We start from the raw sequence: 16,797 nt of genomic DNA on the forward strand, positions 1-16,797 counted from the left end.
GTTATTTGGAAATGTTTGGATGCATTTCTGTCAGGGCCGTTGTGACTTTCAAGGCATTAAATTCATGGTAACTTGTATGTTGAGCACTTAAAGAGCACACTAAATCTAGCAGATATTCTGTTTGTTTGGCGTTTTAGACGGTGATGAATAATAAGAAAAGTACAATACTCTATGGATGCCTATCTCATTACTTTTAAAATTTCATGTGCCAATCAATACTTATGGAGAAGGGCCTGTTTCCGAGACATGACCAGTGCGTCGTGTGGTGTTCCGAATGTTTCATTACCCATAATGCATCAGGCAACATGGCCAAATGTGTTGTTTACGTTCACGACAGGCCAGGCTAAACATTTCAATTTAATGTACTGGTATAATGTCAACGATGAAAACTGAAATGAAATGATGACAATACGAGGATGCTTCTTCACAATATTTCTGCGTAATATCGTTCTTATATTTTGTGAGTAAAAAACTAATTTATTACTCGGAAAGTTGTTTAGGATGAAAATCGAGACCCCACGAACTTCGTGGCGAATTGCCGAATACTTATCAGTGCACCTGACTTGCATTTTGTGTATTTTCACTCCGCAGTTTATATTCCTTCGAATTCCATCTGCTAAACAACTACCAAAATTTCGATTGCATAATTTGGGTGGTTTTTTTTCTTAATAAAAATGAATGATAATTAAAAAACCCAAACGTCACTGAACTCCAGGTATGACATTTGTCATAAACACTGGTTTGTATTGCTGAAAATGATATGTCCTTGGTCCAACTTAAGTATTTTGATGGCTATCATGTTTTCGACCGTCAGTCACCAGTTATGACTTATGCATCATTTCATCAAATAAACTGTATAAAGAAAGGTAAACCACTCTTAGATTGAATTTGTCTGTGGATACTTGTGGACAAGAGGATAACATGTGATACAAAGTGTTGTTTTTTTTTTTTGTTTGTTGTTTAATGCCACACTCAGCATGATTGCCACTATATGGACTAGACAATCCAGTGATCCACAGCATGAGGATTGACCTACTCAACCAGGATATAGTGATGTGTATCAACCAAGTCAGTGAGCCTGACCACCCTATTCTGTTTGTTCATTCATATGACAAAAATAGGTTGTTGAAGGCCAATTCTGACCTGGGTCTTCACAGGTTGTGATGAGTTAGTGAGATGAGGAGGAAGAAAATCTCATGATTATTTTGCTATTACCTAAAGCTAGTTGCAAGGAAATAAAGTGTCATGCTGTGGGAAGTACAGCTGCCAGAAAACAACTCAACTCATTTATTATGAAAATACATAATGCACAGAATATAACATACAGTGCACTCTGTCTAACTCTAACCTTTAGGCATTGATCTGAAAAATTTCTGTGTAACTCGGACTGCTGTCTAATTCAGACTTTTCAGTTGGTCCCAAGCCGGTCCGAATTAGACAGAGTGCAATGTATACAGTTTTCAATTCTGTAACTGTGTTTTTAGCAAACTTGTTTATAACAAATTGACATTTGACAAACCTCCTTATTCTCGACCATTTGATGTATGTATTATGTCATTTTGAGTATAACTAAATGTGGATCCAAGCTATCCCCTTGCATTTTTTATAACTGTAGTTCTCTCACTGAATGCAGCAATAGCGATAGTACTCAGCTGACAACTATTTCTGTTTTCATTTCAGGTAATGGATGAAGTGTGTTGACATTTGGCCAACTCGACCTGCGTGATGAGCGGGCGGGACTACAGGTCCTTTGTCACCAACCACAGGGCAGAGGAGATGGGTAAGTGTCAGGTCATTGAAATTTGGACATACTTGTATGTAAATGAACTTCTGAGGTTTTTTTTGCTTAATTTATTCCCTCTCTCATCAACTGTTTGTGTTTTCTTATTAATATACAACACCTCTTTCATTTTGTTTACAAGTGTGTCTGTCATCAGTAAACAAAGATGTAGTCAGGTGTGAAAAGTTCAGTGTATTTTGGAGACATACTGGTAGCCAGATCATTTTAAAGTACATTTTATATGATCAGTGAAATTAATTGTATGTAGTAATATTGTGGAATTATTTAAGTTAAGGGCACATCATATTCTAAATAAGTAAGAATTCACAAGCAAAGAAAATTCAGTTTTGCTCTTGGGTAAAGATAAATTTCAAATTTCCTTCAATTATAATCAGGAAATGGGCATCAAATGGACAGAATGTTTGTTGATAATGAACAGTACATTGATGGAACCCTGATAAATGACCATCGTACGAGACCAACTCTTGACCAAGTCAGATTGGGATAAGTTGTATGACTGTGACACTTCTAGCACCTTACAGGCAGCTTGAAGTAACCAGGTTTATAATGTCGTAGTGCCCTAAGCACGCCCAAGTACATGGATACAGGTGCTTCATAAATGTCCTTTATTAAGTCATGACATCTTCCTTTGAAAAGTGCACACTGTTTGCCAGACTTGATGTCTACAAATAAAATGAAAATAAAACGTTGTTACTTTGTTTGATTGTTATTGTAAATAAATGTAACAATAAAGTAAAAGAATTTTAAAAAATTCAATGTTTGTTCTAGAAAATATCACACTTTATTTTGAGTTCTAATGTCAACTATGTCCATCAATAAATGACATTAGCAACATATAGGTCTGTCAAACATGTGACATTAGCAACAATAATTACAGGACATATTAAAAAGAAGTAATGGAAATATATAATTAATATATGTGCATTAGATTAGATCAGTAACAAATCTACCTCAAAGACATCAAAGATTCGCCATGGTCTGGGGTCCGTGTGTGATACTGGTTCTTATACAAACTTCACGGGAACCAAATTTTCTTCTTTCACCCCAGTCTTGGAACTGCAATTAAAGAGACTAATCACTTAATCTAAACCAACATCATGCTCGCTAGATCCACTACCCACAAAATTCCTCTTTGGATTAGTGGACGTGCTTCTTCCCGTGATAACAAAGATTGTAAACACCAGCTTGGCCACTGGAAAGGTGCCATCATGCTTCAAAGAGGCAGTTATCAAGCCACAAATCAAGAAACCAGCTCTTGATGCTCAGACCTTGAGCAACTACCGCCCGGTATCCAACTTGACATTCATGTCAAAGATTCTACAAAAAAGTTGTTAAAGCACAGCTCGTGGAACATCTTCAAAAGTCTAATCTGATGGACAACTATCAGTCCGCATATAGAGTGGCACACAGCACTGAGACAGCTCTAAACTGTGTTATGAATAACATAAAAATGTCTGTTGATTCTGGAGACATCGCCATGTTAGTCCTGTTAGACTTATCAGCCGCGCAATGCTGCTGAGTCGTTTGGAACATGACTATGGCTTGAACGGCACTGTCCTGGAGTGGTATTCATCATACCTTACAAATAGGAAACAGTTTGTCCACATAAATAAAGCTATGTCCCGCAGTGAAGTTCTGGCCTGTGGTGTCCCTCAAGGGTCCGTGCTCGGTCCGATCCTTTTCACCATGTACACAAGACCTTTGGGACACTTGATATCAGAGAAGCATGTGGCTCATCATTTCTATGCTGATGACTCGCAGCTGGTAGACAGTTTCAGACCCACCTTAGCAAGTCAGATGGAATCTTTGCATAACATGGAAAGTTGTCTCGACAATGTCAAATCCTGGATGTCAACCAACATGCTTAAATGACGAAAAGACAGAGGCCATCATCATCGCTCCACCTTCTAGACAGGAAAAATCCCGGCTAACCCACCTGCAAATTGGACAGTCTCTCATACTTTTCTCGCCTCATGTAAAAAATCTTGGTGTTTTTATTGACTCTTCTCTTACTATGGATAAGCAAGTAGACCATCTCTGCAAAGTATGTCACTTTCATTTGAGAAACAGGATCAATCCGTCATCTTCTTGCAGCTGAAACCACAGCCACTCTGGCTAGATCGCTCATACTTTCTCGTTTGGATTACTGTAACAGCTTACTGGTGGGAATATCAGGAGATCAGCTGAACAGACTGCAGAGGATACAGAACAGGGCTGCCCGTATAATAACCAGGACTAAGCTCCATTCTCACATCTCCCCAGCTCTACAGTCACTGCACTGGCTCAGGATCTGTGAAAGGATTGACTTTAAGATCCTTTCTTTAGTCTACAAGTCTTTTCAAAACACTGCCCCTGTCTATCTTCAGGACATGTTTGCCCACTACAAGCCCTCTAGAAATCTCTGATCAGCTGACCAACTGCTCTTGACTGTACCAGTGTATAAACTGAAATCTATTGGGGCTCGATCCTTCTCACATGCAGCTGCCTCATTATGGAACTCTCTCCCATTTAACCTCAAGAGTGCACCTACGCTATCTTTGTTTAAATCTGGACTAAAAACGTATCTCTTCCAACGCTACCACTAACTGTATCCACTGTTGTCCGCCCTGTGCATATGCATAGATGTCATACGCGCTTTGAGCATGTCCCTCAGTGATGTGGAACTAGTGCTTTATAAATACCCTTATTATTATTTATTATTATTACCTCTCTGTGATAGTTTCTTACAATTCCAGCTAATATTTTAAAGCCATGATTTAGTGTGCTGTTACTACTGCTATGATGGACCTAAATGTTGCTAATGTCTGCCAAATTCTAGCAGTAACATCCTGTATTTTTTTTAAATAACATAAAAATAAGTGGCGGTGTCATATTTTTCATATTTTGTCCGTTAAGTATCCACAGACCATTAAAACGTATCATAAATATTCTGTTTTTCGTTTCTTCAAAATTATTATCTGTAATCACTGATGTTTGCACTTTTCGATGGACGATATCTCTGAGTATCAGTGCAACAACTGTCTTTAGTCACAAAAAAGGGCCTTCAAATTACAAAGCTACACTTGCCAATCCCACAATGTAGTATACCTTACTACATGCAAAAGCTGCCAGAAACAATATGTAGGTGAGACTGAAAGATGTTTCAGAATCCGACTAACAGAACACTATGCTGATACCACACACAAGCAAGACAAACCTGTTGTACTTCATTTCAATTCGGAACATCATGGCAAAAATGATCTTCAATTCCAAATCATAACCCAACTCAGAGACAACCCAGACTCTGAGACAACCCAGACTCTGAGACAACCCAGACTCTGAGACAACCCAGACTCTGAGACAACCACCAAAACAGAAGATCTCTTTAACTGAAGTGGATATTTGAGCTCCATACGTTCTACCTGCAAGGACTCAACGACAGGACTATAGGCTGAAATATCCCTTTCTCCTTCTCTGTCTTTAGCAGATGTTGAAGAATGTGTGATAGGTCATCTTGGCATTTACCCTGGTAGATTGCTATATGGTACTGGTTGGGCTTCAAAGATGTCAGTTAGTTAGGGATTGTTCATAAGTTTTGGCAGGGGACAGTGTGGGATATATATCATATTTATGGAGAAGCATGTACAATGTCGGTGACCCCGCCTAAAATTACAAAATTGATGACACTCCCTAGCACATGTGTACAAAACTGATGACCCCCCATTCTCATTGGAACAAAACATGTGTCCCCCCATTAAAAATCATCCTCACCCTCCCCTAGCCATGAATAACGAATGGTCCCTGATTACTTCAGTATGGCACACGATATTATTGACTGAAAAATTTCATTCACCATTTGTGTAGATCGCCTTGTCCGTCGGATGTCAGATGGCGTACGCAGCAACATGTACGACCACAATGTGGACTACAACAAACTCAAGGCCATGGCAATGGAAAAGAGGTTTTCTGGTCACAAGACATTAATGAAGGTGCAGAAAATTGAGCAGCTTTCGAAACAAACAAAAGAAAACCATTTGTTGAAACAACAGCGTTTAGTATGGCAGAAGGAATTCATACACTTGAATCATCTCCGCAAGAAGCAGGGGGCCGAAATTGATCTACATATTCAGGAGAATTGTATCATAGCAGCTTGTCGTCAGCTGTATCAGGACGCTGAATACTACCAGGCTGGACTGGACAAAGACCTGGAGAAGTTTAAACTGGACACTGTGGAACCGGTGTGGAACCTCAGGTAACCCTGTTAAAAGAGTATGAAATTGTGAAGATTGGGTTATGTTTAAATTGACCAGTTAATGTTGAGAAGAAATATTGCTGTACAACATATCAATCACGGTGCTGTTGCTGTAGTTGTGCTCAGCTTATATTGCGGAAAATGAAGGTGTAAGGTGCTTGTTGTTTGTCATTAGTGTGAGGATGGATGATGTAAATGCATTATGCCATTACCTTATGCCACCCATTTCAATTTTCTGTGGTACTGTCTTAAAACTCCTACCAGCCACATACACAGACATGAGCTGTATGTCCAAGAGCTGCCTTAATGTTGTTTCAGCACTGACTTGATGTTGTTCTTCAGGGATGACCCAATGTCAGTGTTCCAGAGATGCCAGCTGTATTTGTCCCAGTGATGACATATTATCGTTCCCGATATGACTTGATGTTATTGTTCCCGAGAAGACTTGATGTTGTTCCAGATATGACCTTTTGTTCCAACAGTGACCTGATATTGTTTTTCCAGGGATGACCTGACCTACTGGCTGAAGGAGAACAAGGAAGAGTTACGTCTGGGCGCCCCGGAGGTGATCGAGCATCATGCACAGATTATGGACACCATTGCCTCTGTCAAACAGCAGCAGAAGGACATCTTGGATAAACTGAAGCAGGAGCAACGATGTCTGGAACAGGAACTTCTGTCAGGTGGGTTGTTGTCATGGTTACAGGAATACAAGAGAGTCAGTTGGTGTTACAACAGTCCAGCTGACCAGTATGTGAGCAAGACAAATTACTTTCAGATGTCAGCTATTCATGAAGCTTTATGATGCAACTGTTTTTTCCTCCAAGTCAATGTAAAACCCTGTTACCCCAATACCTTTTGCTCGGACATTTCAGATGAATTGTTGGAACTGTGTCCCCCTCAGATGGAGAAGCGACCCAAGTTTGTTGATGGTATTCCTCCTGAGGCTTACGATCTCGAGTGTCCAGATGAGAGTTTGAAGGTGTCAGTACTTGAGGAATTCTTGATCTTGGATCAGAAATATTATGCCCGCCTCGCGAACCTTGACAGCAGACACCGCAAGGCTTTGAGGTAAGTGTAGTTGTAACAGTGTGAAAAGTTTATACAGATTTGGCCTTGTGCATTGTCATGGCAATAAACCCATTTCACTCACTCACTCACTGAAACACCAGACTATCCATTTATCAATGTTCTTCCTGTTTACAGCAGTGACCATACCGGTGGCTGGGACGATGAGGACCACTTCACATTTGTGGCAGTATACGACCAGTATCCCACCGAGTTACAGAACAGGCGGAAACTCCTTGTGGATAGACTGAAGCGCCACCTACCTCACATGAACAGGGCAGAACTTGTGAGTTGTTAGCTTATTTCTTTAGGATCCAAAGCACAATTTTAAGGTTATCTGAGCAGTCTATTCAATATAAGGCATCCCATGTTGGTTAAGTTTATAGCTTTGCTTCTATGCCCTATATGTGTCTACCCCCTGAATGAATACATTTAGAAAGTGGTCAAATGTAACATATGGGATTACACTTTCTTAGTAAAGTATGAATTCTAGTGCTTGTTTGAGTTTGCATTGAGTAAGCATATCTTTTTGGCCATGGGAACCGTGCCAGTCAATACTAATTACCATTTGTCTGACTCTTTTCTAACATTTTTGTAGAAGTGGTGATGGCTGTGTGGGTTTAGGCACCTGACTTAGGTGCCTTGGGTGTGGGTTCGAACCCCAGATGGGACTCAACTCATAAAAGTACTGGAATTTGTACTTTACTAAGAAAATGTAATCCCAAATATAGCATCTATTACATATAACATATATGGGAAATCATCAATGACTTACAAAGCAGTGATCACAGAGGATTTACAGTCATTTTACACACACTTCACTGACTTTGTCCACCATGTGAAAAGCATGGTTTTGCTGTAGAAATTAACAATCCACATTTCCAAGAGGTGGAATAATTTTTTTTGTGTGTTTTCTGTAGATGGAGCATGAAGACTGGTGGCTAGATTTCAAGCATTACAATGAGCGACACAAGTCCATCTTGTCCGACTGGCTGCGTGACCGTCGGGAGCTGTTGGTGAAGGCCAGGTTGGTGTTTGCTGAGGCTGCTGCTGCTCAGGACCTGGAGGACCTGAAGGAGGACAGCAGACAGAAACAGCTAGAGCTGTGTGAAGCCCTGTACACTCAGGTGAGATAGTGATGCCCTGTATACTCGTGTGAGATAGTGATGCCCTGTACACTGAGGTGAGATAGGGATGCCCTGTACACCCAGGGGCGATAGTGATGACCTGTACTCTGAAATGAGATAGTGAAGCCCTGTACACTCAGGTGAGATAGTGAAGCCCTGTACACTCAGGTGAGATAGTGAAGCCCTGTACACTGAGGTAAGATAGTGAAGCCCTGTACACACAGGTGAGATAGTGATGACCTGTACAGTCAAGTGAGATAGTGATGACCTGCAGACTGTGGTGAGATAGTGAAGCCCTGTAAACTCAGGTGAGATAGTGAAGCCAAGTACACTCACTTTGTGGTGGTGGGATAGCCTAGTGGTTAAAGCAGTACCTTGCCACACCGCTAACCCGAGTTTGATTCCCCACATGGTTACAATGTGTAAAAAATAATGAAACAAAAATACATACAGTCAACTCTCGTCTGTCCGACATTCAATGATCCAACATTCACGTTACTCCGACCAAAAATTAGGGAACCATTTAAAACAGTGATTATTACTCTCCTTAATCTGACATTCTCGCATTCAGACTCCGACACAGCAAATAACAAATAACAATAGAGCAAGCTGTATAAAATGCTTACAACCGACCTGAGTTTTCATCACGACGAGATGTCTGTCAGGAGTACACCACCTGCTAAGCGAGCCCAAGTAGAAATTACGCCATTGATCAAGAAAGAAATCTGCCTTTTGAAGAAAGACAAACCCCAGACAATACAACAACAAGTCATCACTTTTGCCTAGCAGAAGTTTGCTGTGAAAATTGGACTATCAACCGTATCTGACATCCTGAAGCAGTCTACTAAGTGGTTGAGCATATCTATGACTGATTCCAATGTTTCAAGAGCTAGAAAACCCCAGCAGGAGGATCTTGAAAAGGCGTTATTTTTGTGGTTTACTGATTTTAGGAGTAGGTCAATTCATGTGAATGATGAACTTGGTTCCCAAGCTATTGGAGGTCAAAACATCTTTGAACACACTGCAAATATTTCTAACACACCACTTAGATGTGTTTGATGTTAGTGACCTCGACTTCCTTGACAGTAAGAAAACAAAATTGCTGAAGGCCTCCGAAAAAACTGAACAACAAAAAACAATCAAAGACTTTTTTAAATAAATATAAGTTATTGTTCACCAGACGTCAACATGCTAGTGTAGAAGCAGTTGTATGAAAACAGTAGCACATTCAACATCTGGTTAATAATGGCTGCTGATGTGTGGAAACAAACATGAGTTCTGTGTCAATTTAGTTGTGACATTCATGTGAATGTAGGTATGAATCTGATTGATTATATGATTTTATATGTATGTTATACCATCTATGAATGTTAATAAATCATAACAAGAATGTATTGTGTATATTTTTTATTACTGTGAATACTTTTGCATACGATGACCGGATGTAGTATTTCGGATATGCATGCAACAGAATGGCAATCATGAGCTTTAGTAAACAGTGATACATTGTATTATAACACAAATACATTAATCCGACACTCTCCTTAATCTGACATATTTCTCTGCACCCACAAGTGTCAGATAAACGAGAGCTGACTGTATGTCCCTGTCAGTGTGTGAGTGCAGCAATGGTGGTCATATTGCCCAGGTGCTGCGATGGAGGGAACAGAAGATGGAGGTGATGCAGCTGGAGATGGAGTTGGAGCAGAAACGGGCGGAGGAGATGGCAGAACTGGAGCAAGCAAGGCGAGAACGAGAACAAGAGCGTCGGCAGAAGCAGAAACACAAGGTAGCGCGTTGATTTGTTTTGTCTGTCTGCTATTTAATCCCAAATTCAGTGTTCCAGGGAATGGTAGTATTGATGTGATGTATACAGAGACATTAGGAATTGTACTGTGATGAAGAGGACAAAGAAGGGAGAGGACTCATGACCAGCCTGGTATCTTACTGCTAGACACTGGGGGTTGTACAGTAGTTTGGAGGTCTGTGGGGTAGCCTAGTTGTTAAGGTCTCCACTCAACATGCCGAAGTCTCAGGTTTGATTCCCCACACTGGTTCAGTATGTGAAGCCCATTTTCATATCCCATGCCTGGATATTGCTGGGATATTGCTAAAAGGGGCATAAAACTAAACTCATTTGCTAAACTGGCTAAGAATGTGAGGATGTTAGAGAATAGTGAAGTTAATATAGACAATATGTAGTGACTCGTTTAGGTAAACCACTGCATTGTTTGGTTTTCAAGGGTTTGATAGTTAGATCTGGAGTATCTAAATATCTATCTATATTAACAATTAACAACTATTTAGCTTTCCAGTGCAATTTTTTCTTGAGATTTGTGTATTCAACTTGTGTGACTGTCTTCTGTAATTCTCCAGATCAGTGAGTACCACCAGGAGAGACAGGAGAGACGCCGGAAGCAGGAAGAGAGAGACAGATATCGACTCCAGGAGCTTCAGACCATCCTTGAGGAGCAGGCTGAATTTGACAGGGAGAGGTAGGCTCACTCATAAGTATTACCGATAAGTTCTGTATGATAAGCCTAGCATGATTTACAGTGGTCTTGAAAAGTCTGGTGTAATTTACAAATGATGTTGCAAAGCCTTGTGTTACTGACGGTGGTGTGGCGAAGCTTAGCATAAGAAACTATGGTGTAGCTAGGCCAGGTGCTAGTCGGAATGGTGTTGCTAAGCCAGACATGACTCAGAATGGTGTTGCTAATTGAGGTGTGACTCACAATGGTGTTGCTGTGTCAGATATGACTCACAATGGTGTTGCTAAGTCAGATATGACTCACAATGGTGTTGCTGTGTCAGATATGACTCACAATGGTGTTGCTGTGTCAGATATGACTCACAATGGTGTTGCTGAGCCAGATGACTCACAATGGTGTTGCTAAGTCAGATATGACTCACAATGGTGTTGCTGTGTCAGATATGACTCACAATGGTGTTGCTAAGTCAGATATGACTCACAATGGTGTTGCTGTGTCAGATATGACTCACAATGGTGTTGCTGAGCCAGATATGACTCACAATGATGTTGCTATGTCAGATATGACTCACAATGGTGTTGCTGAGCCAGATATGTCTCACAATGGTGTTGCTAAGCCAGATGTGACTGACAGTGGTGATGCTAAGCCAGTTGTGACTCACTATGATGATGCTAAGTCTATCATGACTCACAATAGTGATAATACTCCAGATGTCACTGACAATGGTGTTCTTGCAGGGTGAAGTTCCGGGAAGAACAGCTGGAGAGACGGAGAGAGGAGAGACAGATGGAGCAGGAGGCCAAAGTACAGGAAGACTTGGAGCGAGAGAGGAGACTGGAGGTTCTCCGAGAGCAGGTCAGAGAAACACAATGTTGACAATACATCATGATGTCCCCATCATCTTATTCTAGTCATGCTGGGTAATGGCAAGATTGTCTGATGCTGGCTTGGTAACTACTTTACTGCAGGTCATCATAGGCCAACTGTGGGGAGTGGTGTTCATAATATCAGCCACTGGTTTGTCAGCTTTGAAAAGGACTTTTTACAGGGCACCTCCATGTACCTCTAATACCAGTGGGTTACACAACGCAACATTCAAAGAAAGTAAATTTCGGTAGCGAAAAATGATGATTTACAGTTTAGAACACGTCAGCTCATCATAAGTAAAACTCTGAGTGTGAGTGAGTAGATGCTTTGGCCATTGTCCCCTAAATGACCACTCTATAATGTGTGACTCCTTGTTATAGGTGCGGCCTATTGCAGAAAGTGACCCTGAGAGACTGCTCAAACAAACCGAGGTAATTATTGTATACACTTGTGTCAGTTTTGCAGGACATGCATGTAAACAGTGGATCGTATGCAGATGTATGCAAATGACTTCTGGGCTATAATCAGATCATATCCTGAGACAGTTCCTGTCTCTGTGTAATTTACCCATGATGATACGGATTAAAATTGATCTTCAGCAACCCATGCTTGTGGTAAGAGGCGACTAACGATATAGTGTGGTCAGGATTGCTTACTTGGTTGTGTGGGCAAGGCATTTGAGCTGTTATCAGAACATCTACTGACATCCATGGATACTGTTTGCAAACATACATAACAAATTTTGGAAATGGTCACGTATATGCAAATTTATGGAAACTGAGTAATGTCTGCCTATGAAAACATGTCGACCATACAGTTCCAAGGATGCTTTGTCAAGGCTATAGCCACTGACCATAACGAGATAATTTTAACAAGTGGATGAACAGTTTGAAACATGAAGAGGAACAAATTTATGTTCCAAGTCAATATGCCAGCTTCTAAATGCTACTTCAAGAAGCTTGAAAACTGCTGAACAGTGTTACCTGGAGAGCTTGTTGTAAGAAAAGTTTTGTCTGTTCTGTGGTTACAGGCATGGCAAGCAAGGCTGGCAGAGGAGGAGTATGAAGAGAGTAACATCCAGAAACCACTGTTTAATATCAACACCTTTACAGCCAATCAGGTACTCAGTTTAGGGTTGTGTGGTAGCCTAGTGCTTAAAACACTGGCTCGCCTTAGTTTAATTCTTTGTATAGGAACAATGTGAGAAGCCCATTTCTGGTGTCCCTTGCCCTGATGATGCTGGAAATTTTTGGAACCAGCATAAAACTGAACTCATTCACTCATTCACTGTATAGGTTGAATGAATTAATATTTGTGTTATGACTTGGTGCCCCTGCTTCTATACTAGGAACCAGAATGGAAATATCAAGACGGGGTTTGTTTGCTACAATAAACATAATCTGATTTCACAGAATGAAGCATTAGATTTATAGAATAGTACAAGTTTTCCAACAGTTGTCAATTTGATAACTGATATGTGTACCCGTGTTATTGACCAATGTCAGGACTGGTTGTCATGGTTACAGGTGACATCAGACCCCAGAGTGAGGCTGGAACAGAAGCTCCGCGATGCTGGCCTGCACAAGTCTGACTACGCCCGACAAGTCCTGTCCCAAGTCAAACCTCTTCATCCCCCAAGGAAGGACATGGAATCGACTGTCTTGAAGTATGATTGACTCCCAGAGGGTGGAACCAGCAATACTGCTTCATCAGTGTCACATGTTCTGGCATCACCTTGGAGTCCTTCAGTGCCTGGATTTAGAGGTGTCCTGATACACATACATCGCATTTACTCTCATGGGAGGAACAAGTTTGTCAGATGTTACCTTTACCATGAAGATTTTCGGGAACATCTGTGTGGTTGCTCTCAGACAATTTGTGTTGAGTGAACAATGATTTTAGATAATCTTATTGTGCTATGCAATCAATGTTGGCAGTTTGACAGTATAATGCTGGTTTAGGTGGCTATGTGGCTGAGTCTGAATGTGATGCATTCAAACATTGGTGAATGAGGACATTCCTGAGCATGTTGTATGTGACACATTTTTAAATGTCATCTAACCAGGGAGGTGTGTTAAGCTGTAGAGAATGTGTGTCATGTAACCAGATGTTATGCAGTCAGGAACATGGGCCAATGTAACCAGGTGTCACACCTAGGTGTCATTTGCCCAGGTGTCATGCAGTAAGGAATGTGTCAGTGTATCCAGGTGTCATGCAGTCAGGAATGTATGTCATGCAGTCAGGAATGTGTCAGGGTATGCAGGTGTCATGCAGTCAGGAATGTGTGTCATGCAGACAGGAATGTGTGTCATGTAACCAGCCATCACATACAACCAGGAATGTGTGTCATGCTGTGAGGAATGCATAAGCAATGTCGGATTTGTTGACTGCGTGCAGACAGTCCACTGCTTCAAATATAATCCATAACTGTCATTTGTAGATAACTTACTAGACATGCTGTCTGGATAGATATATTGGTTGTCTGCCGATATATACACACTCTGTGCAAGTGTTATGTAACACATATATATATATGCAAGTTCTTATTATCATTTAACAGTCATGCACTCTTTGTGTGCATGCGTGTGTATACATGTGTGTGCATGTGAAACAAACTGCTGTTTCTGTATCATATCATTGATTGTATATCATATTCACCGAGAGATGGCCTTGTTTATTTCTGCTGAGGACATTAGGTAAAAGCCAGATTCACAGATGCATTGACTGGGTGGTGGTGGGATGAAGTGTCTGTGGGATGGGCTGGTGTAAGGAACCTTTGAGCAAGGGATCACCTTGTAGGGTGTATTGGCCAGGGAGTATAGTTTTTCACCACACAGCAATATTACAGCTATATAATGGCGGTCTGTAGATAATCAAGTCTGGGCCGGACAGTCCAGTGGTCAACAGCATGAGCATCGATCTCTGCAATGGGGAATTGATGATATGTGTCAACCAAGTCAAGAACATATTTACCCAGAACTGAATTTCGTTAACACCGCCCTGTCCAAAATGAGACCTGAAGGAAACGTGCATAAAATATTCGCGTGGTTCTTGAACAGTTTTCTTTCCTTACCTCTAGTCTTGAAATTGGGTTGCCAACCATAATATTCTGGGCGAGACCCACGGATGGCCAAACAACACGTGAGGATCAATTATGATAGGTGACTTGAATCAATCCATCGACCATTGACAGACTGCACCGAGCCACCGCTGTGATGTCAATATATTGAACAGAAGCCAATTTTCTTGATTGTGAAAGTCATGTCTTACAGCTGCATTTTGTAATGAATTCTGAAATCTATATTTTACATAGTCTTGCAGTAAACATATGGACCGTGGAACTCGGTTTGTTGTGGTTGTTTGTGCTATTTTGCCTCCATTAACGGTCCACAAGATTGAGACGACATTGGAATATACTGTTTCACGTTGAGAAAAACGTGCAAGTAACTGGCTATTCGTGCCGTGGAGCGTAGTAAGCTATTTGGAATAGAGGGCGCTTCCATTAGACATTTATATGTAAAGTTTCGGTAAAGACGAGGCGGTAGTAGCCTAGCGGTTAAAGTGTTCGCTCGTCACGGCGGCTTCCATTTCCCAGTCTGGTACAATGCGCGAAACACATTTCTGGTGCCCCCCTGCCTTGATATAAACTAATAACTAGTCTCTGAAATGAACATATTTTACTGAAAAAATGTTCATAGTGAAAAAATAATATAATTAAATGGAGCCACTAGACTTTCTCCGTTTTCAGAAAGGAAATCTAGACTTGTCACGTTTTCTAGACTTGCATGGACTTACTTGGATATTACTTGGACTTACTTATTACTTACTTGGATATATATTGCTTCAGGGTCTGAACGGACCCGTGAAGGTCCCGGGGTAGAATAAGCCTTCAGCAATCAATGTCGTAAGAGGCGACTAACGGGATCGGGTGGTTAGACTAGCTGACTGGGTTGATACATGTCAGCGGTTCCCATATTGTGCAGATCGATGCTCATGTTGTTGATCACTGGACTGTCTGGTCGCGACTCGATTATTTTCAGACCGCCGCCATATAGCTGGAATATTGCTGAGTGCGGCGTAAAACTAAACTCAATCACTCAGGGTCTGTACGATATTGCTGGAATATTTTTAAAAGCTGTACACTATAATCGCTCTTTAGACGAATGTTTACTCGTGAAGTTACATGTGTTCCCCCATTCGTTCCCTCATTCGTTCCCATGAGTATATGACTATAGACTGGTCTCCGATTTCAACACATGTAGTAAATAGAACGACCTAAATATATCTCTACCTAATTGATCTCCCCGTCTGTAATACGAAACCACTATTCGCCTTTGGGGGCATATTTACAATCATTTCATTACCAAAAGCCAAATGAACTAACGTATAGGACTCGTCAGGAGTCATTTGACCAAGAGACAACCAACGAACCGTTCAGACAACAGGACGCTGACATGAAAGAAGTCAATTGTAAGCGTTAACTGTAAATGTGTTTATCACCTCGTTGTCCTGAGGCTTCGATGACATCAACAGTTTTATTACTCGATTGTCAACGGATAAATGGGGGACTGGTTTGGGGAATTACTCCAGGTGTTGACGTGAACAACGCCCTCGCAGGACAGGGGCAATTATTTCCACCCGCAGCCTCCTGAGCCCTCAAATGGAGGTATTCGGGTTGTTGCAAAGATAAGGCTCTGTTTATATGGGGTAGTTTATATTTGTTTGAATTTGGTGAGATGTTCCACTACTATGACAGTTTTGACTTGTTTCATAAAGCTGAGTAATAAACAGTAACATGAAACAGAATATTCAGTCTTGTTCAGTGATAAGCATTTACTCAACCATATGATACTATTGGTAAAGCGCCACATTTTCGTTACGAACATAAAAGGACACAAACCCAGCTTCACAATCGTATATGAGATGGAGAAATTTATCGATAAGAAAAACGACAGTATGATACTTTATTTTCAGAAAATGGAATTCCCCAGATGCAGTCCAGTAATTTAGAAATTAGTCTATCACACTCTGTCTAATACTATGAAGCATTTCAATTGTTGTATCTATACTGAACAGGAAAAGAAACGCATGTTTCGAAAAAAATGAAATCTCATAAAGGTAAACTTTTCATGTTTATGTGTTCTATTTAGAAACATGACAAAACAGAGTTGCGGTTTTATCCTCAGTAAGATATACATTATAATCTCTGCT

The 16,797-nt window shown here is 40.8% G+C and overlaps 1 protein-coding gene across 1 annotated transcript; it reads left to right on the forward strand.

The window, feature by feature from the left end:
* Positions 1-288: 288 nt before the first annotated feature.
* LOC137255748 (coiled-coil domain-containing protein 148-like) lies at positions 289-14,927 on the forward strand. The gene is made up of 13 exons (XM_067793258.1): positions 289-460; positions 1,681-1,780; positions 5,645-6,032; positions 6,537-6,715; positions 6,908-7,103; positions 7,239-7,386; positions 8,021-8,227; positions 9,876-10,016; positions 10,604-10,722; positions 11,457-11,574; positions 11,967-12,017; positions 12,617-12,706; positions 13,113-14,927. The coding sequence occupies exons 2-13, from the start codon at positions 1,726-1,728 to the stop codon at positions 13,260-13,262; spliced, it is 1,842 nt and encodes a 613-aa protein (XP_067649359.1). The 5' UTR covers positions 289-460; positions 1,681-1,725; the 3' UTR covers positions 13,263-14,927.
* The last annotated feature ends 1,870 nt before the right edge of the window (positions 14,928-16,797 follow it).

Source organism: Haliotis asinina, chromosome 11 (assembly GCF_037392515.1).
Source record: "Haliotis asinina isolate JCU_RB_2024 chromosome 11, JCU_Hal_asi_v2, whole genome shotgun sequence".
Lineage (NCBI taxonomy): Eukaryota > Metazoa > Mollusca > Gastropoda > Lepetellida > Haliotidae > Haliotis > Haliotis asinina.

Coding starts and splice junctions, on each gene's coding strand:
- LOC137255748 (XM_067793258.1), top strand. CDS start 1,726: ATGAGCGGGCGGGACTACAGGTCCTTTGTCACCAACCACAGGGCAGAG. Junction 7,387..8,020: donor ACATGAACAGGGCAGAACTT/GTGAGTTGTTAG, acceptor TGTTTTCTGTAG/ATGGAGCATGAAGACTGGTG. Junction 12,707..13,112: donor ACACCTTTACAGCCAATCAG/GTACTCAGTTTA, acceptor TCATGGTTACAG/GTGACATCAGACCCCAGAGT.